The 23,555-nt window shown below is 40.7% G+C and overlaps 2 protein-coding genes and 1 non-coding gene across 11 annotated transcripts in view; 2 read left to right on the top strand and 1 right to left on the bottom strand.

Moving 5' to 3' along the window:
* Positions 1 to 2,509, top strand: part of DSC1 (desmocollin 1) — a 353,895-nt gene extending 351,386 nt beyond the window's left edge. For 5 of the 8 annotated variants that reach the window (XM_053206521.1, XM_027068700.2, XM_053206524.1 and 2 more), the window contains one exon: positions 52 to 2,509. In XM_053206521.1, coding sequence (XP_053062496.1) covers positions 52 to 249 — 198 coding nt within the window. In that variant the 3' untranslated portion in view covers positions 250 to 2,509. The remainder of the gene's footprint in view (positions 1 to 51) is intronic. The other 3 variants (XM_027068702.2, XM_053206525.1, XM_027068703.2) reach the window with 1 other exon arrangement.
* A 7,314-nt stretch (positions 2,510 to 9,823) lies between these two features.
* LOC113602386 (U6 spliceosomal RNA) lies at positions 9,824 to 9,926 on the bottom strand. Its single transcript, XR_003423813.1, has one exon. It is a non-coding gene; the product is annotated as a U6 spliceosomal RNA (small nuclear RNA).
* Positions 9,927 to 22,842: 12,916 nt separating this feature from the next.
* The window catches only part of DSC2 (desmocollin 2), a 35,374-nt gene continuing 34,661 nt past the window's right edge, over positions 22,843 to 23,555 (top strand). For both annotated transcript variants that reach the window (XM_027068691.2, XM_027068692.2), the window contains exon 1: positions 22,843 to 23,386. In XM_027068691.2, the coding sequence (XP_026924492.1) occupies positions 23,318 to 23,386 (69 nt within the window). In that variant the 5' untranslated portion in view covers positions 22,843 to 23,317. The remainder of the gene's footprint in view (positions 23,387 to 23,555) is intronic.

Here is a 23,555-nt window from a genome sequence, read left to right as displayed (position 1 = left end):
ATGTTTAGGTGTTTTTAAAAAAATAATAAAATGTGCTCTTTTTTGATACAGAAGGTGTATCTGTGTGGACAAGACGAGGAGCATAAACATTCCGAAGACTACGTTCGTTCGTATAACTATGAAGGAAAAGGGTCTGTGGCCGGCTCTGTAGGCTGCTGCAGTGATCGGCAGGAAGAAGAAGGGCTTGAGTTTCTTGATCATCTGGAACCCAAATTTAGGACGCTAGCAAAGACGTGTGTCAAGAAATAAAATGTGCGTTTTAATGGAGAAACATCCACAAATGCATATGCGGGAGTTTATTAAATGTAAAATGATAGCAGCATCTGCTAGTATGTTTGTTTATTGGAGGTAAACTTCGAGTCATGTATAGATAAGGATACTATAAATACAAAACTCCTCTAAATTCTCCTCGTCTGATATAACTTCCATGTTCTCTAGAAATAGAAGTTTTATGTGTTAATTTTCTTTTATATGCATGTATATATTGCCCTTTTCAGCACTGTGCTGTGTGCTTTCTTTCATCTTCCGTGTGGGAATTTATGGTACCCTGTATGCTATAAAAGTGGATGGTGGGAGAGCTGGGTATTGTGGAGGCAAATGAGAAATGAATTTTAATTTTAGATGAAAATTAAATATTTTCTTCAACAACATGGGGAGGTTGCTCTTAGAAACGCTCTTAGAAATATTGTCTTTGGTGCCAGAGAATTGATTCCTCTACCTGAGTGGCTATGTATTGAAGGATTTTTAAGTATTCTTTGGTACAGTCTTCAGTTTGGTAAATAGGTGTTCGTTTCTCACTACACTTTTCACCCTGCGGAGGTGTTCCCAGTACTGTGCTTTCAGGGGCCTTCAGCGCTTGGTCCTTGGATCTCTGTCTATATGGATGCGTAATCAGATTCCTACAGCTTCTAGACTGTGGGAAAGACAGGAGCAGAAGAAGCTCAGGGCAATTTGGGCCACAGAGATTTTGTAAGGATCAGATGGGAGGATGTACTATTGCCTTTTTAAAATGTAAATACCTTGGCAAGAACATGCGCTCTCTAGTTTGACAGAGGCCCACCATCTTCAAGCATTTGTGAAACCAGCCTGGAAGGCATTAGACTTGCAACCCTGATCCATGGTGCTTAGACCTTTAAATATGCTAAAAATGGAATGAGCATCCGTAATAGAATTTAATACTCTGCTTACATTGGTAATTACTTTAAGAAAATTGAAAATCAGAAATAATGAATTTCTGGCATGTAAATGTTAAACCATTGAAATGAATGATGGATAAATGGACACGAGTTAATAAATTATTTTGAATATATAACATCTTAATAGGATATTACATTAATTAATTTAGAAAGAAATATCCATTTAAATAATATTTTAATAGTCTTTGTGCCAAACTCTATAAATTTACAGTGACAGTATATATCACACAGAAATTTCTCATTCAGACAAAAAAAATGTTTCTTTTTTAAAAATCTATTAACTGGTTAACAACTGAAAAAAGAGTGGTGATTTTTTAAAATTTTTTAAGTAAAATTTTGTAATTAGTCCTCTGATTCTCAATTACCGCTTTGAATTAAAGGTGTTTCTTGATGTGAAATTGGATATTAGAGCAGAATAAAAAAGTAGTTTTTATAAGATTTTATTTTATAGGATGTCAACAATGTATGATTTTTATAGCAATTGTGAGTAAAATAATTTTGGGAGGTAATGAAATTTCTGTTGTCTGACATATATTATGCTAAGAATAGTACCAGTTTTGAAATTTTTAAATATAATGTTAGAATTTGGAATATATTCATGCCATGTTATATTCTTGAATATAGGTGCAGAATGTTTTTTGAACAATTAAAAATCTTTAGCTGAACATTAACTTATATGTGTTAGTTTATGTTTTCATTTCTTACGTTTACTTAAATAGGAAAGAGAAATTTTATATCTGAACGTAAAGTACAATTAGAGGCCAAAGGTTAGCAAAATAAGACACTTTAAAAATATTAGCAGAATTGTTAGAAGGTGTGGAAAATGAATTTGTTTAAGCAGTTTTGGCTATTATAAATATTTTCAAATATTATTAAAAATTATCTCACAGAGGAACTATGACTTGTCTTTTATTTAGGAAATTCACATTCTCTGTTTACACTCAAAATTAAATGTTATTTGTATGACTGAGAAAATTTATGAAACTCCATTGTACTGTTGACCAATTTAGTTTGTTAATAAAACATTGTATTTTATGGATTATTTCATATAAGTTAACCATCAATTGTCAATAAGTGAATCGGTATGAATTGTTTTTCTGTAATTAAATCTGTAGTTAGGGAAAATATACAATTAAATTTTTCTTATCTTGATTCAGATCTCAAAGTATTTCATGTGAAAAAATTCCTTGGGAGCACCAAGATAGATGAAAATTGATATAATTGCTATAATAATTGGCTTTGTTAAATACCTCTTTAACTTTGCCAAGCTTTCATTTCCCCTGAGTTGATTAAAAATGTTTTATTAAACTTGGTATCTATGCTTATGCTTACTTTTAGAAAATGGAATATGCTGTGTTATTTGGAAATTGCTCACAATAGATGTTTTAGAGTTGAGGATTTTTATGATCACAGAAAAGAAAAGCCAACTCCATTTTGTGGTGTCTTAGCTTTGAAAGTCCTGTTCCAGTAGAAAACCCTCGGTTAGATTAGGGTAATGAAACAAAACAGACCGTGTGTATTGCTAAACATCTCTGGTCTCTTATCTGCTTTTCTAGTAAATCCAAAGGAACATTCCATTTGTCCACATACTGCATTTGGTTTTCTGCTTACACAGGGAAAAGAAAATAAAACTGTAGCAGGGGAAAACATTACTAAGAATGGATGGACCCCTGTATATTTTGTAAGGTTCAGTAAAATTAAGTGAGCATAATTTAAAAAAACTCTTTGGTTAGTGTTGCATTAAAAAAAAATAAAAATAACCACACTTAATCTGAAATCCTTACCACTAACAATAAAATTACCACTTCCAACTATACAAATAGACTGTTTTTTTTTTTTTTAATGTTTATTTATTTTTGAGAGAGAGAGAGAGAGAGTATGAACAGAGGAGGGGCAGAAAGGAGGAGACACAGAATTGGAAGCAGGCTCCAGGCTCTGAGCTGTCAGCACAGAGCCCTACGGGAGCCTTACCTCACATGTGGTAAGATTATGACCTGAGCCAAAGTCAGACACTTAACCAACTGAGCCACACAGGCGGCCCGACAAATAGACTGTTTAAGAAGCTTCATAAAAACAAATATATGAAGTACATTCATAACACACATTTTGTAGATATTGATCAGATTATTTAAAAATCTTCACTGTTAAAGAACAAAACTTTATGGGGTGCCTGGGTGGCTCAGTCGGTTAAGTGTCTGACTTTTGGTTTTGGCTTGGGTCATGATCTCCTGGTTCATGGGTTCAAGCCCTACATTGGGCCCTGCACTTAAGCTGCGGAGCCTGCTTGGGATTCTCTGTCTCCCTCTCTCTCTCTTCTCTCTCTCTCTCTCTCTCTCTGCCCCTCCTCCACTGTCTGTCTCTTTCTCTCTCTCTCTCTCTTTCTCAAAAATAAATAAATAAACATTAAAAAAAGAGAACAAAACTTTAACTGAGTAAATTAGAGAATGTAAATGGCTTTATTCAAGAACTCATGAATTTGTCAGCTGCCCCACTAGTATACCATAGACAGACGCTACCATTGTGCAAAATGGAAAGTTTTTATAGGCAAAAGGAGAGTGTGAGGGTGGGGGGTGGGGAGAAAGGAGAAAGTCATTAGCAAAAGAAAAGCCAGGCAAGGGTCTTATGCAGATTATCTCAGTAATGCTGATCAGGAAATTTCAGATTGACTCTTTAAAGGTCACATTTCTGGGAGAGTTTGAAACTGAAATTAAGTCATGGGTTGCCATCCTAGGGGCAAATGACTCCATTTTGGGCCTGTTGTTTCTTTTCCAACACTTTTTTTTTTTTTTTTTTAAGAGAGAGAAGGCGAAAGAGAACACCATGGGGAGGCAGGGGCGGGGCATTGTGAGATCCTGACTTGAACGGAAATCAAGAGTCTGATGCCTAACCTACTAAGCCACCCTGGAGTTCCCCCAATATTATTCAAAGTAGTTTTTTTGTTGTTTTGTTGTTTTCTTAATTTTTAGAGAGAGAGAGTGAAAGGGGCAGAGAGAGAGAAGAATCCCAAGCAGGCTCTATGCTCAACAGAGCCTGATGGCGGTCTAGATGCCACGACCCTGGGATTGTGACCTGAGCTGAAATCCAGTCAACCACTGAACCACCCAGGAGCCCCTAAAGTAAGTTTTTTGATAAGAATAAAATGTCCCTTGAAAACACCAATCTACAGAGTTAAAAGTTATTTCCAGATTGTAGAGGAAAAAAAAAAAAAAAAAGAAACAAGTATGGCCTTTCTCTGTATTTGGCCCAACAATACATAGGGCCTCAACATTCACAAAATTTTTTTTAATGTTTATTTATTTATTTATTTATTTTCAATGTTTATTTACTTTTCAGACAGAGAAAGACAGAGCACAAGCAGGGGAGGGGCAGAGAGAGAGGGAGACACAGAATCCCCAGCAGGTTCTAGGTTCTGAGCTGTCAGCACAGTGCTGGACATGGGGCTCAAACCCACAAACTGTGAGATCGTGACCTGAGCCAAAGTAGGACGCTTAACCAATTGAGCTACCCAGGTGCCCCTGGACTTCAACATTTTTAAAATTTATTTATTTTGAGAGAGAGAGAGAAAATCTCAAGCAGACTCTGTGTGCACAGAGCTCAATGCTGGGCTCAAACTCATGAACTGTGAGATCATTACCTGAGCCAAAATCAAGAATCAGATGCTTAACCAACCTACTGAGCCACCCAGGCACCCTGAGGACTTCAACATTTAAAATAATTAGTTGTCAGTGTGTAATAAATAATACCTATAATTTTGGAATGTTCTTATTTGCCTATGTTTAGGGACCTTTAAATGCTATAACATGGAATTATTAATGTTAAAAAAAAGCTTCAAAACTTCGCTGGAGATAGCTAAGGTTTGACCTAGAATTCATGCCAAAAGTTCAGGTAGTATTATTTTCTGCCAAATACAGTACAAGAAAATCTAAAAGGAACTCTCTAATCCAAAGTGGAAATGAAAGAATTTCTTTGCGTTGGCTTTGCGTCTCCTGATGTATGTAGAAAATTCAGGATTTAAGGGTGGGTGACATTTATATAGTCCAGTTCTATAAAATCTGAAATCCAAATTCACAAAGACATTTCATCCATAGTAGGCATTTTACAAGATAGATTTGTTACTGTCTATGCCCACCATATTTCTCACCTGTTTGAGATCCACACTGAAATTCTATTATTAGTGGTTCTTGATATGTGATTCTGAGACCGGCAGCATCAACATCACAAAGGATTATGTTAGAAATGCTAATTTTGGGGTCTGTTCCCCCAGACCCATTAAATAGGAAACACTGGGTTTAAGGTTCTCCTGGAGTGGCTGATGTATTATCAAATTCACCTCTGTACCAGCTCTTTGCTACTTGGGCTCCATCTGAGAGTTTGTGAGGAAAGTGGATTCGGGCCCCACCCCCAGACTTACTGAATCATAATGTGCTTTTCAACAAGATCCCCAGGAGATCTGTATGCACCTGAAACCTTGAATAGCATGTAGATGATCCCTTGAGAGGAACCTGCAAGTAGGTTCCTGCAAGAGGAACCTGTGAGCTGCACAAGTAGCCTCAGGCATCAGGTCTGTGGCTACCGTGTGGTAGGGAAATTGTCCCAGCTCACTTGGTGGCCCAAATTCAAGACTGCTTGCCTCTCACCATCCATAAAGCAGAACCACCCACTCTGTGTTCTTCTGTAGCTGGATAATTGACTCTGTGAACTTCATACCTGAGTGCTTTGCATTGGAGAGTATACAATAACACACAAGGTAACCAAATTTGGGTAAATGACATGCTCATTGTCACTTTACTTAGTAAATTAATACCGCTAACCCATAATTTAAAAAAATCACATTTTGATACTAATGAGTTTTGATCAAGCCTATCCAATAAAATTAACCAAATGATGTTTGAAAACCAACCTGAATAATCCTGATAATTTAAGCAATACATTCACAGTTTCCTGATTTTATTTTGGTGAATGGCTTTCTTAATGTACGCTTTTCTTACTGAGCTAATTTATCTCCATGTACGTTTTTAAGGTTTTATTTTTCTGGGTGTAGCTGACTTTGAGTATTATAGGTGTGGCTGAGAACCTGTCGGAACCAGTTGTGTTATATTAAGCAACCAAATTCTGTCATGATTATTTCTTTTTGTTTCAGACTAGGTAGAAGAAAATTGAGACAAACTTTCAGAGTTGTTTTTGTTTGTTTCTTTGTTTTGTTTTGTGTTGTTTTTAAGTTTATTTATTTTGAGAGAGAAAGAGATAGCGTGAGTCAGGGAGGGGTGGAGAGAGAGGGATAGAATTCCAAGCAAGCTCCTCGCTGCTAGTGTTGAGCCCGATGCTGGGCTCGAACACATGAAACTGTAAGATCATGACCTGAGCTGAAGCTAAGAGTTGACGCTTAACCAACTGAGCCACCCAGACACCCCATCTTTAGTACATGTGCTGTCAAAGTAAGCACCAGAGTTGTTTTAATTTTTTTAATTTAATATGGTGCCTTATTAGTATTAAATATATGACAAAATAGAAATAAAGAATGTAAGTAATTATTAAATGTGTTCAATATTAACCACGAATTTTAAATATTAATTTGGTATAGATGTTTTTATATTAAATATATTTGAAGTTAAACATTAAGAAGACAGTTGCCACTTAGAAACACATGTCCCTTGATATTTTGTGAGGGCCATGGCAGAGACTGCTGGCTGTCAACCAACCATTACAGACAGAGCTCTGATTTCATTCAGTGTGGTTATGTGCCCAGAGAAGAGACCCTGATTTCCCAACTCCCTTGAACCGAGTGTGGCATACCTTAAATTCTGGTCAGTGAGAAGTAAGTGAAATGCTGTGTATAAGATTTCTGAGTAGGGGTCTTAAAGGTGTCTTAAAGGAGCTGATTCATCTGGAAGATGTTTTTTTTCCTCCATTTGTATTTTGTTTTGTTTTAAGTAAGCTCTACATACAATGTGGGGCTTGAACTCGCAACCCCAAGATCAAGAGTCACATACTCTACCCACTAAGGCAGCCAGGTACCCCTGCTTCGCCCAGTTGTATTTCATGATGCCTAGAACACAGATGTGATGCCCAGTGCTCACGTAACCCTGTTATGAGTTTCATATTGAAAGCAATCAATAACCATGGAGAATGGGGGAGCATAAAGATAGAAGGAGCCTGGATCCCTGATAACTTTGTGGAGCCCCAAACCTGTCCTGGATTTCCTACCTTTAGACTTGTTCACTTGAGTGAATAAACCTTTGTGTGTTTAAGCAATGACTTTTTAGGTTTCCTGTTAAATGAAGCTGAATCTTAGTCTGATATAAGGAGAGAACAGAGATTGAATGGGAATAATTGATTTACCTAAAGCATGATTCAGTGAATTTGGGAACTCATTGTCTTTTGGCTAAGATTTTAAAATGGTTAGTCTTGAAGACATCTCAGTGTTTTCTAAATTGTCTCAAGATAAAATGAAGTACTGATTGTTCCGTGGAAATCAAGAAAGGGGTATCTTTTCTGGATCTCTTGAAAATGGACTTTTCCAGCCTCTCTAAAGTCAGAATCCTGTCTATAGGAACCTGTGGATCTAGGAGTGAAGAGACCTCTTGTATGACCTTTAATAAGTCATCGAATCTCATTTGTTTCAATCTTTTCAACTATAATATATATAGGTGTATATATTACATATGTATAGGTATATATATTTATATAATATACATAGGTATATATATTTAAAGTTTATTAATTTTGAGAGAGACAGAGACAGTGCAAGTGTGGGAGGGGCAGAAAGCGAGGGAGAGAGACTGAATCCCAAGGCTCTACACCAGCAGTGCAGAGCCTTGTGTGGGGCTCAAATTCACAAACCATGAGATCCTGACCTGAGCTGAAGTCAGACACTCAAGTGACTGAGCCACCCAGGCGCCCCTCAGTGAATTTCTATCATTATCTAAAACTTATGCCAACTTAAATAGACTTCAAAATGAGTAAAGTTGAGTTTGACAAACACAGGAAATTGCAGAGGTTTCAGCATGTGACAAAGAAGACAATTTTATGATTTTAGTGTATGACAAATGGTGATTCCATATGCTAATTGACTCAGCTGGAATTCTGCTCTTTTATGTTAGAGGCTATATAAAAATGTATTTTAAAAAAATGACTCCAGTGAATTGGCTAGGACTGGTCTTAGACCACTTGGTAACAGAAATAAAGGGGCTTATGGGCGCCCGGGTGGCTCAGTCAGTTAAACTTCAGACTTGGGCTCAGGTCATGTTCTCACGGTTCCTGAGTCCGAGCCCCACATTGTGTTCTCTGCAGTCAATGCAGAGCCCCGTTCAGATCCTCTGTCTCCCTTTCTCTCTTCCCCTCCCCCCGCTCTCTCTCTCTCTCTCTCAAAAATAAATAAACATTTTTTTAAAAAGAGATAAAGTGTCTTAGGCAATGTAAAAGTTTATTTTCACTAAATGTAAAACAAGTTCAAAGTCTTGGATTTCTATGGATGCTTCTTAATGTCCTCGGAACCTTCATTTTTTCTGCTCAACCATCGTTTGTACGAATTGCTTCACAATCACAAGATGACTAACGCAGCTCCAGTCATCATATCCGTGCCTATGACAGGAAAAAAGACAATCCCAGTGTCATGGGATCAAGCCCCACATCTAGCTCCATGCTGAGCCTGGAGTTGGCTTGAAATTCATTCTCTCTCTCTCTCTCTCTCTTTCTCTCTCCCTCTGCTGCTCTGCCCCTATTGAACTCTCTCTCCATCCTAAAAAAAAAAAAAAAAAAAAAAAAAAAGAGAGAAAGGAGGAAGGAGGAAGAGATGACTCTTAACGAGCATTCCAGAAGCTCTCTCCAACAACTTCTGTATATCCCTTGGGAGAACTTAGTCACAATTTCATCTCTATCAACAAGAAAGAGTGAGAGATAGGGTTTTTCAGCTGAACAAAATCAGGGCACTGTAACTAAGGGAGGGGTTTCATAATGATATGAGGTAATCTGGGGACAAATGTGCAGGAGGAATACTGCTTCTTATTCGTAATCAGTGTCACTCTGCCCCAGGCCAATACGATTCTTGACAAAATATTAATTCCTTATACATTAGTTAAGGGACTATATAGAGTGAAGAGACATGCTCTTTCACTCGCCAAGTTTGACAAAATATTGCAGAGCAAAAACATATTTAAAAAAATCAAGTAAGTAAAATTTAAGGTGTGTTAGACATTAAAACTTGTTTATGTCTGCTGGCCAGATGTAGCTGGCAAAGTTTGGAGGGGAGGAGGAAGGGAGAAGACGGGAAACTTTTACAGTTGAAAAAAATTATAAATACATGGCTGTATTCCAAACAAGACATTTTACCCAAAATGTAAATTTGTGAGTTCTCTTGAAGACTTGGCAGTTCTGGTGACCCCGAGTCCATGTTCCCAAAGGCCACCAATTGGCTAGAAGTGAAAAAGTGGCATTCCCAGTGCCCTCTGCCGATGCCGGTGACCTGGGAAGCTTGCCATTCGTGTCTCAGATAGGAAGGGTGTCAGCTGCCATTTGTTATGACACTTGTACTATTCCTTCCTCCCTCCCTCCCTCTCTTTCTTTCTTTCTTTCTTTCTTTCTTCTTCCTTCCTTCCTTCCTTCCTTCCTTCCTTCCTTCCTTCTTCTTTTTAAATATGGAATGCTTCATGCATTTGAGTGTCATCCTTGCACAGGGACCATGCTCATCCTCTGTATCGTCCCAATTTTAGTACGTGTGTCGTGGAAGCAAGCCCTGTACTATCATTTTTTGAAGGTAGATTTAGGAAGAGAAAAGAGTCATATTGTCTGTATTCTTATCTTTCTCAAAAGCAGAATAATTAAAAAGGGCTGTTTTTTTCATCCAACCTGGCATATTTATTTTGATTTCTTTTCTGGCCCCTGTGGCCAGAGAGTCTGTGGCTCACTGAACTACATGAGTTTCAATGTCAAATGAATTACATTGTCATTTGGCATAAAATAGAATTTACTTGTTCATTGTGTTCATTGTTTATTGTTTCCTCTCCTCTCCCTGCATTGGAGTGCAAGCTCCACCAAGGAAGGGATCTTTGTTCCTAGGACAGTGCATAGGACATAGAGGGAACTCAATAAATGGTTTTTGAAGACATGTATTGAGCACCTACCATGTGCAAGCATTCCAGAATATTCTTTTTTTAATGTTTTTGTTTTTGTTTGAGAGAGAGAGAGACCATGAGCAGCAGAGGGGCAGAGAGAGAACGAGACATAGAATCTGAAACAGGATCCAGGCTTTGAGCCGTCAGCACAGAGCCCCATGTGGGGCTCAAACTCACGAACTGTGAGATCATGACCTGAGCCAAAGTCGGACGTTTAACCAACTAAGCCACCCAGGCACCCTCAGAGTTTTCTTTTCACAGATATTATCTCATTGAAAATGTTAACAATATGTGTACAATTTAGGCATTACTATTCCTATTTACTAATAAGAAAACTGACGCTGACAGAGGTTAGCAGACTTAATCAAGCTCAGACTGGTAGGTTTTCATAGAGCCAGGATTTAAATGCAAGTCTGACCAATGGTTGCACCCTGAACATTTCTCCTCAAATGGCCTTCCATATCTATAATACAATGGAAAAAATGTTTATAACCTCTTAATCCTAAAAGAGAATTATAGGAAACTATGAATCTATGTTGCTTATTCATGACATTCTACAATGTAAATTTCTTTTTTTTTTTTTAATTTTTTAAAATCTTTATTTACTTTTGAGAGAGAAAGAGAGACAGATCATGAGCAGGGGAAGTGGGGGAAGAGAGAGGGAGACACAGAATCTGAAGCAGGCTCCAGGCTCTGAGCTGTCAGCACAGAGCCCAACGCGGGGCTCGAACTGAAGAACCACAAGATCATGACCGGAGCTGAAGTCAGAGGCTTAACTGACTGAGCCACCCAGGCACCCCTACAATGTAAATTTCAATCTTCAGCTGGTAAATGTCTATGAGAAGGAGGATACAAAACATAGACTTTCTTACATCAGAACAATCCTCTCCACACCAGAATCTATGGAGCAAATAGACTAATTGTTACCATTTGGAGTTGTCCTAGTTATCTGTATACTGCTAATAATCAAGTTTGCATCTCCAGACTGGATGTCCCCTGAATTCCACATCCATATTTCTTATTAACTATTTCCAGCTTTATGGCTCACAGAAATATCAAACTCAGTATCCTCAGAGGCAAATTATTTAATGCTTTCACAAACTAGCATTTTGCTGCCGTCCTTCTCTTTGTTACTAACAATATCATCCACTCTTTGTCCCAACATAGATCAAACCCAGAATTCTGCAATTATCTGAGCATATGAAGAATAGAAAATTAATGCACTCCCGGAGGAGACAGATTTATAAATCAAGTAATTGCAACACTTTGGTCAGATACCAAATAACAGAGGCACATGTCAGAGCCTGTATGCACGGAAGACTTGGAAAAGCTTTTCTTTAGGCGGGGAAGCTAGGGAAGGATCTGTGCGCAACATCAAAGGAGGCATTCTAGTGGAAGTGGAAGTAGGGATTCCTAAAACAAACAGAGCCCCAACCAAACAGCCAAAAGCAAAACAAAACGAGCAAAAAACAAGAAAACTGGAGTTCCAAGAAACACACTTGGAAAGCCACAATTACGGAGGATGGATTGGACGGCTCATAGAGCTGGATGGAAGACCAATGAAGACGGTCCAGATGACAGATGAAGAGTCAAATACAGCAATTAACCTGGAGACTGATGGATGTGAAGCAGAGATGATGTCAAGGATGATTCCCTGGTTCCTTTCTTGAGTAAGTGGGAAGATCATGAAACCATTAACTACAAGGAAGAGAAACACAAAGGAGTTGCTTTTGTTTTTTGTTTTTTGTTTTTTTTTATGGAAAGACAATGGCTTTGGTTTGAGATATTTTAAACTTGAGGTATTTGTCAGAGTTCCAGGAAGGCTTGTTCTGTCTCAAAGTCAGAAAGGACATACTTGACACTCTCCAGTCCCACCTCCCACCCTTTATTACTTCATATCCAAGTAATCCATCCCCCCAAATTAGAAGTTCATTTATGGCAGGGACCACCTTTTAAATTAACTTCCTGTCTAAGTAGCTAGTGGTATAAATTTTTTTGGTATGAATATTCAAAGGGTCTTGTCTTTCCTCTGCTCAGCAAGGACCAGCTAGGCATTACCCCCTTACAGCTCTTTCCTTCTCTCCCTTCAAGGACCCCTTCACCCCTACTCTAGACTCTAGGATTTGTTATGAAAATCATGCTAGCCAGCAATATGCTAGTGAGGATTGCTATTGAATGAAGTAAAATGAGTGTGAGAAAGAAAGACACGAATTCTATTTCAATAAATTTGTTATAAGAAAAAAGAAAAAGAAGAGATGAGAAAAAAAAGAAGTGCTCAGAGAAAGAGAAGGTGGCTTATTTTAATTTATGTGGTGATAGTTGTTGAGAAATAGAAAGAAGGAAAGAGTTACATCCAAATGTTCAGGAAGCAGCAACAAACTGAATACAGGACATTGAGAAGGAAGAAAAGATTTGAAAGGTAGTTGCGGCATATTAAGATGACCTTTTGAAGAGGCTAGCACACACTGGAAGTACTTGAACAGGTTCGTGTTTGATGGGACTGTGTTTCCCAGAAGGCCCACTCGGCTGAGACTGTAAATCGTGGGGGCAGCTAGGAGTTCTAGCACAGTCACTGGCCAGGCAAATGTCAGGGGAATGACGGCACTTGTTTTCGGTTTTGCTCTTCAGTTTTACTGAGGTTTAATTGACAAATAAAATTTATATGCACAAAGTGTACAATGTGATGGTTTACTACACATATACTTCATGACATGATTATCAGAATCAGATTAATTAAGAAATCCATCAATTCAGAGTTACCTTTTTTTGGTTTGTGTGTGTGTGTGTGTGTGTGTGGTGAGGACACTTTAAGGTCTACCCTCTTAGCAAATTGCAAGTACAAAATACAATGTTATTAACTATAGTCACCAGGCTATACATTAGCCTACCCTCTTAGCAAATTGCAAGTACAAAATACAATGTTATTAACTATAGTCACCAGGCTATACATTAGATCTCCAAAGATTATTCATTTTATAACCGAAGGCTTGAACCCTTTAAATAGCATCTCCCTCTCTCCTCTACCTCTTAGTCCCTGATAATGACACTTCAATCTTCAGCAGGATAGCTATTGATACCTATAGCTTGCTCTATCTATCTCTCATCTATCTATCTATCTATCTATCTATCCATCTCTATATCTATCCATCCAATATTTATTGGCTGGCTTCCCCCAAACTGATTAGATGAAAAATCCAACCATCAATTCCTGCTATTTCTGTCTCTGGAGCAAGCTCCATAGAATTGTCTGAATGGAATACATCTTCATTGCGAGCCAATGATTGTAATTAGGAATTCTGGGACTTGTTGTTATCGATTTGAGTCTCATGTTTATGACCACTGTTTGTCAATGTTGTTCATACGCTTCCTGCAACTGGAAATTACACAAATTTCTCACTGCATATTTTCAATTGTTTTGAAGGATCACAGCCTCTTTATGGAATGCCTTCTCGGATGCCCTGGTGTAAATTTCAGGTTTGCTTATAGCCACCATTTTACATGCACTTATCTCAAAGTAATGTCATCATTTGTTAATAATTAGTCTATGGGTTACAGGTAGTTGGATAGCTTATATACATATTTGTTCAACAACTGTTTACTAAGGGCCTACACCGTGACAGGCACAACGATAACCACTGAAAGTGGAGACCAATATAAGACCTCATGAAAAAGAGAGAGAGAGAGAGAGCACAAGTGAGGGGGGGGGACAGAGAGAGAGAGGGAGACACAGAATCTGAACCAGGCTCCAGATTCTGAGCCATCAGCACAGAGCACGATGCAAGGCTTGAACCCACAAACTGTGAGATCATGACCTGAGCTGAAGCTGGACACAAAGGACTAATCCACCCAGGTGCACCAAAAATGACATTCTAATAGAGAGAGATAGACCAAGAAAGTAAAATCAGTAAAATATGAGAGACAGGTAGTAGGATGGAGTAGCTCATAGGAGACCAAAGCTCCCACCAAGACCAACAAGAAAAGCCAGATGAAATATAAAATTGATCTGTTTTGAGGGATCAGAAGTTGTAGAATCAACAAGAGCTAGCAAAACTAATATTCCAGAGGAGAGAGCACCAGGGAAAAGTGAGTGTATCCTCTGTAAGATAACTTCATCTTTTTCCCCCAGGGAACCTTTCAAGATACTGGCTTGCTTCTAAGAACCCAGTCTCAGCCAAAGCATAAGGCCATTGTGTGGGAAGAGAGAAACAGGGAGCAAAATTTTTGTCATTGCACAGGGCTAGAGTGGCCGTCACTTGAGGGATTTAATATACCTCTGGTTTTCCCTTCAAGACATTTGTTGAGTTCTAAACCTTCATAGGGTAGGAAGCTAACAAACTAAGGCAAAACCCTCTGATAAACAGAAAGCCGGTTCCGCAGTCTTGTAGTGCAAGAGACAAAGACCTGCCAGGGGAAGGAACCACAGTAAGTCCACCAGGCTCTTAGCTGGAATCCAGAGAAAGTCATTGGCAGTTTGAAATTTTAATTAGGGTGCACAAGGAAGGCCTCAAAGAGAAGGAGACACAAGGGTCAAGGCTGAAGGAGGTGAGAGCAAGCAGTGTGGCCATCTAGGGGAGGATCATTGCATACAGAAGGGACAGCCCAAGGAGGAGCATGCCCAGCATGTTCGTGGGACAGCCGAAAGCTCCATGTGGCTGGCAGCACAGCGTGTGAGGGGTAAGTAAGAATTGGAGTCTGGGAGACACGCGGTGGAATGCGTAAGGCCCTGTGGACCACGGGACCTACTCTGGATTTGATCTAAATGAGATGAGGTGCCTCCAAGGGTTTTGTTTTGTTTATCTTTTAATTTCTGGAATCATTCTAGAGGAGTTTGGGTAGAGAAATGTCATGATCTGACTTATTTTTTACCAAGGACATTATAGATGCTGGGTTGAAAACAGATTGAAGTGAGGCATGTCAGAAACAGAAAGACCAATGAGGAGGTTTTTTGAATAACCCAGGGGGGAGACAGCAGTGATCTGGGCGAAGATGGATATGGTGGGAAGGACGGATTCTGGGTGTATTTTAAAGGTAGAGTTCATAAGATTTACTGACAGATTGTATTTAGAGTAGAAGAGAAAAAGAGGAAGTCTGCAATATGTTTTGACGAGAACAATTGGAAGAATGGAGTTGCCATTAATTGAAAGGGAAAAGAATGCGGGGTGGGTATCATTAATGGGGAAAATCAGGAATGCAGAACTGGAAAGATTAACTTTGCAATGCTTTCTACACGTCTAAGCTAGAGAGTTGGAGCCTGGAATTCAAGGGAAATGTGTGGGATACTCCTTTTGGTTTGCCAGTCATTAACATGGAGATGGTGTTTTAAGTTAGAAGTCTAGGTGAGATCAACAAGGGAGTGGGTGGGGACAGAACCAGAAGAAAGGTCAAACCACTGAGTTCTGGGGCACTTGACTAGTTAAACATGCTGGAGGGGAAGAGGAATCAGTTAGTGAGGTGGAGAAGGAAAAACAGAAACCAAGTGAAGAATGTGTTTCAAGGACTGCGTGCAAGCTCTCTGCAATTAAGGTAATAACATGAAGCTGAAAAATGAATAGAATAGTAATATGGAAGTCTGCAACCTTTGTAAAAACACACTTGGGGGCGCCTGGGTGGCTCGGTTGGTTAAGTGTCCGACTCCTGATTTTGGCTCAGGTCATGATCTCACATCTTGGGATCAAGCCCCATTTGCTGATGGTGGGGAACCTGCTTGGGATCCTCTCTCTCTCTTTCTCTCTCTCATCCCCTCCCCTGCTTGTGCTCTCGCTCTCAAAAATAAATAAATAAAAACAAACCTCTAAAAATATTTAAAAAAGAAACACCACTACAGTTGGTGAAGCAGTAGGCAAGAAAACCTGATTAGAAAGGGTTCAAGCGATAACAAAGAAAGAAATCAAAGACAGTAAATATAAAACATCTTTTCCTAGATTTTTTTTTTTGTAAAGGAAAACAGAAAAATGGGGTGTGATAGCTGGACAAAGAGATAGGGCTTAGAAAGGTAGAGGTTTCTGGTGTTTTTTGTTGCTGTTTTTGTTTTATTTTAAGTTTAGTTTATATAGCACTAAGGAGGATAGTGATGGATTAAATTGATAACATAGGAGACAAGGAACAGAATTGCTGGACCAATGTCCTTCAGTAGGTGGGAAGAGACAGGAATGAATCCACAAAGGGAGAAGTTGAACTTCACTGCGAACAGAGGCAGTTCTTCCGTAACACAGAAGAAAAGGCCACGTAGATGGTGCAGAGGCAAGGCAGGTGGTGCGTATGGAGAAGCTTGTAGAAGTTCATGACAGTTTCTTTCGCCTGCAAAATGGAAAAGTAGGTCAGAATGGAAAGTGAGAACCAAGGGGGGCTGTACATGAGTTTTGAACAGAGAAAAGGAGGTTATGAAAAAATTGCCAAGGAAAATGAGGCAGTGGGTGGACTAGACAGATAGGGTAAGGCTGTGGGCGGTATTAACTCCTGCTTAAAGCACTGACCATGGCCTTGAAGTGAAACTCCTGAACTTGGGTATGAGTCCAGAGTTAGCCACGTTCAACTATGAGTGTGCAGCAGCTGGGAAGCTGGAGAGTTAGATTTAATTGGGGAGTCACTTTGACAAGGGATAATCAGCTTCTAATTTTGTCAGCTCAACAGGTGTAGGAGTATGTTTTATGATTTTAATGTGTGCTTCCCTAATTTTTAAAAATATACTTCGCAGGCTTTGAGATTCCTCTGTTGTAAAGTACCTGGGCATACTCTGGCCATTTTTTCCTATTGAAGTTTCTGTCATGTTCCCATTGATGTGTAGGCATTCCTTGCATGTTCTAGATTATTCCCGTGTCTGTTTTAGTCATAGCTGATGTCTTTCCCAATCTATCATCTGCCTCTTAATTTTATTCACAATGTCCTTTGCTGAATAGAAAGCATGACTTTTAATCTAATCAAATATACCTTATTTTATTATTATTACTATATGATATATGCTTTTTAGGTATCATTTCAAAAATCTTTCTCCACCTGTGGATCATGTAGATATTCTCCTATATTGTCTTCTGTGGACTTTATGTCTTTGTCACTACAGGAAAGTTTAACCCATCTGGAGGCCACTTTGTATGTGGTGCTAAGTAGAGAATCAGTTTTGTTTTTCTCCCATAATGATTCAGTTTTCCTAATGCCACCACTAATTAATTTCTCCTCTTCTCAGTGGTTTGTGCTGTTCACATTTTTATCAGATATACAGTTCCCACTTATGCACTGGTCTCTTTCTGAGTTCTAAGTTAAAATCTATTAGCACATTTGTCTGTTTTTGAGCAAAAAACACACTAGAAATCCTTGGCAGGCCCATCTCACATTTTAGCAACTATACTAATACATGTCCATCATGTATGAGATCAGATTAGGAACGCTCATCCTGCTAAATTTGACCCAAGGCATCACTTTAATAGCTCAATAAATATTAAAAACAGAGAAAGAATGACAAAGAATTACTTACCAAAAAAATGCTCAGGTATCACTCATTTATTCATTCATTTACTCACACATTCAGCAAATACTTATTAGGTGTCTACTGTGGGCCAGGATTCATGATGGGTAGAGCTGGAGTTGGAAGGCTGAGCCAGAAAAAGCAAGTCTCTGAAGTCAGGAAACTGTACAGTCTTCAATAAGAAACAAATATTAAGCAAATAATGATTCCAACAAATTTAACTTTGTGACAAGTGCTCTAAATAAGAGGCAGCTGTTTAATGAGGAAGACTTGACTGGATAGGATTTGACCTGGAAGAGGAGAAAATAAAAGGTGATATTTGCAGGCTGGACAGGATTGGTAACCAAGCTAGAGAGATGGAAGGAAGTTCCAGGTAGAGGAAAGAGCTTGCACAAAGCACCTACGGTAGAAAGGGCCTGAGTGCAAAGGTCTGAAAAAAAATGCAGATGTGTTTGTGTGTGTCAATATTTAGGAGTCAAAGCAGAAGGAGCTAGCCAACGAGAATGTGTGGGTGGAGTCTGCAAAGGAAGAAGAAAAAAGTATCCTCTAGGCTAGGTTATCTCACAGAACTGTGTATTTCTTGTCTCTTGGTCCATTTAACAGAAGGGTAACATTTCATAATCCATGAACAAACTTAACACACAATTTTCATACTGGTGATTTTTAAAATCACCAATCCTTGTAGAATGCTGTTTACGTACCATTTTGAACTTAACTCGATATTAACCTTTTCTTTTACAAAGAGTCAGCAGGATGTAAATTTCAGATAGAGAGCGATTCTTGCCCTACCCAGTTATTTTATTTTTCCTTAGGGGTTTCCCTTGAGCATGTGGCTTGTCTTGTTCACCACAGCATTCCCAATGCTGAGAACAATGCCTGGGACATAGTAGGTTCTCAGTAAATTCTTGTCATATGAGTCAATTATTAAAGCAAACAAATGAAAATTTTGTAGTTTTACGTTTTTGTAAATTTGTTCATAGCACTCCTGGCACTCCATATATCAATGGCAGAGGTCACAAACCATCTCTAGTCATGTTCAACACAATTGCCTCAAAATTCTTTTATTGGCTTGTTTTTACTGAGGGTGTGTTAAGTCAAAAGTACAGTAATAAGTGTTATGCCCAGAATTCGTGATCCCCAAAGACCACCAGGGAGCCGAGTCCCATGCAAAAGCAAAAGAGCCTTTATTCGAGCTAGCTCGAGCTCAGTCCCCTACCTGCACCGACGCAGCGGTGAGATACCGGGGAGAGGGAGTTTCAAAAGCACAAGGGTTTCATAGGGGTCTAGGGGCAGCCGATTGGCTGGGGAAGGGTTGTGGCCTCGGCCGATTGGCTGGGGAAGGGTCGTGGCCTCGGCCGATTGGCTGGGGAAGGGTCAGAGTCCTCTTACGCAGGTCGCTGGGCGTGTTTTGACCAGGAAGTTTGAACGGGTGAGCGGGAGGTTACTCAAGGGGAGGAGGCGCCATCTGAGGTTTCTGCGATTTTCCCGGAAAAGGGGTCATGTCGGGGACATAGTCACTCAAGGTGGAGAACACAGAACAAGATGGAGTCGGCCGGCGTAGGCCTGCCCTTTCAATAAGAATTGATTTATAGTTTATTTCACACTCTATCCCTTACTAAGTTCAAAAATATACTTTGAAATGTCATGGAAATTGAGTTTGGTTAGTACATTATGCTTTATTGAGGCCAATTTTGAAAGGAGAACTTCCAAGAAACATGGACAGCTTTGGAAAAATAAAAATTTTATTTATTGGAAAATGAACAGCATTCAAAAATGTTCTACCAGAAAAAGATTCTTTTAAAGAAACAATTGTCTAAATTTTCAGAAAAGATACGACTAGCACGGACGGTGGCATCCCATATTAGTGTTGCATAGTCAATCCCTTTGTGTCAGACAAGGTGTGAGGGTCATGTTGAAGGGAAGGGGGGTTGAAGGATTTTGGTGTAGTGAGTGACTTAACCCTGGGGTTCAGCCCCAGGCCAGGAGCTGAGGTGGGTACTAGAAAAACAGGAAGTAGAGAGCTGGGGTGGGGATGAGGCGGGGTGGGGGTATGAATGGCTTGTAGACATACAGCAGCACAGGAGGGGGGATGCCCAAACTAACCAACACTTAGGAAGCACTTAGAATATGCGAGGTCTTATTCTGTATGCCTTTCATACATCATGCTATTTAATTTTGCAACAACTCTGAGAGGTAAATGTTCTGTCCTCATTTTGTTGTGGCTATGAGAGGCTTCCCTCTGTACATGCACCTCTGAAGTAACTAGGTGATGTCCTTTAGTTTTTCTTTTCCCTGTAAGTCTGTGCTTCCTTTGCTTTTCGGTTCCATTCTGTGCCCTACACCATGCCGAGACAGATTTGCCCTGAGGATCTCCTGTGCCCACGGACCCTCCTCCCCAGGATCCAGCGGCGGGAGGATTGGCAGAAATCATGTGGGGAAGAGCTGTCTCCATGTACACCTCAGTGAGTAACTGGGCCTTCTGGTCGCCATTAATATGTTTACTTTCCGGTTTCTGAAATTAGGAAACTGGGAAGCCAGGCTGCATAGATGTGCCCCTGTGGACCTGGGGTTGCTGTTCATTCCTCTCCTTAAGGACCACTCTGATTCTGATTTTCTGCGTGTAAATAAACATCCATTTCTAGCTGGCCTTTTTAAAAAAAATCAGCCACCGGAAGTCTAAGTAGTTCAATTTTAGAAGTGCAAGTTGACCATAGACCGCACCCAGTGTTAACTTTAATGATCTCACTTAACTGTGCGCGAGTGTTGAGTCCTGAGAGGTTCCTTGAACCATCCAAGACTTAAAGGAAGTTGCTCCTGACTTCTGGTCTGGTGCACTATTTACTATAGCACACTGGAAAACCAGTTCAAGTCAGCAGAGTCGTCTTCACAGGCAAAAGACAAGCCATTTTTTTTTAATGAGTATTTTTTATTTGTTTGTGTATTTATTTTGAGAGAGACAGTGTTGGGGGGGCAGAGAGAAAGGGAGAAAGAAAATCCCCAACAGTCTCCATACTGGCACTGCCAGCTGTGGGGCCAGTGGTGGGTTTGAACCCACAAACCTTGAGATCATGATCTGAGCCGACACCGAGTTGGACACTTAACCAACTGAGCCACCCAGGCGCCCCATAAGTATTTTTTTAATGTTTATTTATTTTGAGGCAGAGAGAGAGAGAAAGAGAGAGAGAAACAGTGCAAGCAGGGGAGGGACAGAGAGAGAGGGAGAGAGAGAGAAAAAATCCCAAGCAGCCTCCCCACTGCCTGTGCAGAGACAGAAGCAGAGTTCAAATTCAGAACCCCGTGAGATGATGACCTGAGCCAAAAGCAAGCGTTGGATGCCTAACCAACTGAGCCATCCAGGCACCCCAAAAGACATTCTTAAAAAAATTCTCCTACACCCATTTCATTGTCTCTTCAAATTTATACCTGTTATTTCAAAACTGTATTATAGAGGAATCCACTTCAGTGACCCTGTGGCCTAATCTAAACACACTGAATGAATTAGGCTACTTCTTTCGGGTAAGTCCCTTATATTTCATTCTTTGTTTTAACAAAAGTCACAATACACCCCCTCCCATCACCATTTTAATAGCCTCAATTAGGTACTTCATGCGAAAGATGAAAATAAATATCTGAGATGAATTCTTTTCAGATTGCTCTTCCGCCCTTTTCTGGAATGAGGGAAGAAAACGTAAGCTACCCTTAGGGCATTAGGGGTTAAAGGGCAAGACAAGAGTTTGGAAATGTCCTATTGTCAAAGACTATGATGATAGCCTGAGTAGATTTCTAGAACCTGAAACTAGCTTGCTTCTCCGTCCTCTGGAAGGCTTCATGCTAGAGATCATGATGTCACTAATAGGATGAGGTGTGTTTATGAAATCATTGCTGGAAAAACACGAGGGTTAAAAAGTAGGGAAACAGAAGCATGTCAGCTATAGTCTCATGATGATGACCCAGGCTTATTTTACTAGCAAAGGTTCAATGACAAATTCTGTGGATATGGAAATAACAGAACAACTCATTATGTGTCATTCATGAACGAAACAGAGCATGGGACTAATACATAGACTGTAAACCGTGTAGTGTTTGACATCGCTTATGAGTTTAACTATATGGTCAGCATTACAATAATTTTGGCTCTGTGTATAATGGTATGGGATGGTACATGTTCTCAGGAACTGAAATGCTGTGAGTGACGTGGTTGGCTTTTCAAACAGGTTTCTCCAAACATCCCAGAGGAGACAAACCAAATGAATTGGGACAGACAAGTTTCTCCTTTGTGGAGGGACTTCCTGGGTTTAAGTCTGCAGTTGAAAAGAGGTGCAGGAAGGAGTCAGAATGCCCTGTCCTTGTTTTCTGGAGATCTGCAAGCATAGTGCTTTTATATTTTAATTTTCCAGGTTGAGGCCTGCCATAATTCACCTAGTTGAAGTACGATGCAAGCCAAACATAAATTGCATCCCATTCTTTTTCTTGTCTTACTGCAAACTCTGGTTTCAGGGGTAGGAAAGGAAGAGAGAAATCTCCAGTAGATGTCCAGGAGTCCGCTTTAGGAGATCAGTTATAAGAAGGTCGGTGGATGGCTTTAATTTGGGACAAGGGAGGGTCTTGGAGAACAGCAGGAGCTCACATTTAGTCAGCATCTAGGGCCTCAAGAGATCCGTTTTCTGTGTAACTTACCCTTGATTTTGTTATTATTATTATTCTGTAAACTGGATTCCCTTAATTAATTAATTAATCAATTAACGTCTTTAACTTCTGGTAATTTTGTTGCATCACTGCCATATTAGGTATGGAATTTCTAAAAACAAAAATAAGACCCCCCAAGAAAGGTGTGCCACAGATGAAAACCCTGTCTGAACGGCACTTGGATGTCTGCAGTAAATTTACTCCAGCAGAGGCCACCGAATCAACTCTCGGAACGACTTAGGCAGCCGTTCGCATAAAATCCGGGGCTCCAGCTCTTCTGGTGTCTGCGGGTCTGTGACTGACTTCCCAACAGCTGGCGGAGCAGGCAGCGCGCGGGGCGGAGTCGGGGCGCGGGAGCGCGCCCAGGTCCGCGCCCCCTTCCCGCGGCCCGGCGCGCCCGGGGAGTGAGTCTTTGTACAGTCAGGGCTTCTGCTGGGCAGGGCCAGCTGCTAATCCTCCAGGCGGCCACCGGCCCGGGGGGGGGGCGCATGGGGCATATAGGTGGCGTCCGCTGCTGAGAAACACCTAGCGCAGGTAAAAGGGTGGCGGCGAGAGGGAGTTCCCACCTGTTGCGCTCTTAAAGAAATGAAGACTTAAGAAAATCCCAAGGAGGAGCCGATCGGTGTCTTTCGGACGCGCCTGGAGCCCCACCCTGGGCCAGAGGAAAAGCCCCTTGAGTGCGAGGCAGGCGCTTCACCCAAAGCCAGAAAGGAAAGCGCCTCTCCCCGCGCGCCACCTCCTCCTGTGCCTCGCACTCCTCCTGCGCGGCGGGCCCTGCCTGACTCTCGCCGCGGCCTTTGGCCCCGCCGAGCCCCCTCGCCCCGGCCTCCCGGTGCAGCGCGGGTGACCTGTCCCCAAGTACTCCCATGGCGTCAGACCGCCCCACTCGCTCCCGGAGCGGAGCCCTCTGCCGGCAACTGCTGCTGACCCTCACGGTGAGTGGCCGCTCGGCTGCCGGCTCCCGCGAGGGGGCTCCTCCCGATGGGGGAGCGCTGGAAGCAGCGGTGCGTGGGGGTGGCGGGCAAAGCGGGGGTTAATGGGGCGCCGGCTGGTTGAACAAATGGATCTGTTGGAATAGGGGAAGGTTGCCAGAAAGAGGCTGGC

This window comes from Acinonyx jubatus, chromosome D3 (assembly GCF_027475565.1).
Source record: "Acinonyx jubatus isolate Ajub_Pintada_27869175 chromosome D3, VMU_Ajub_asm_v1.0, whole genome shotgun sequence".
Taxonomy (NCBI): Eukaryota; Metazoa; Chordata; class Mammalia; order Carnivora; family Felidae; genus Acinonyx; species Acinonyx jubatus.
The sequence above is the reverse complement of the archived record's forward strand: the minus strand, read 5'-3'. Positions and strand labels throughout refer to the sequence as shown.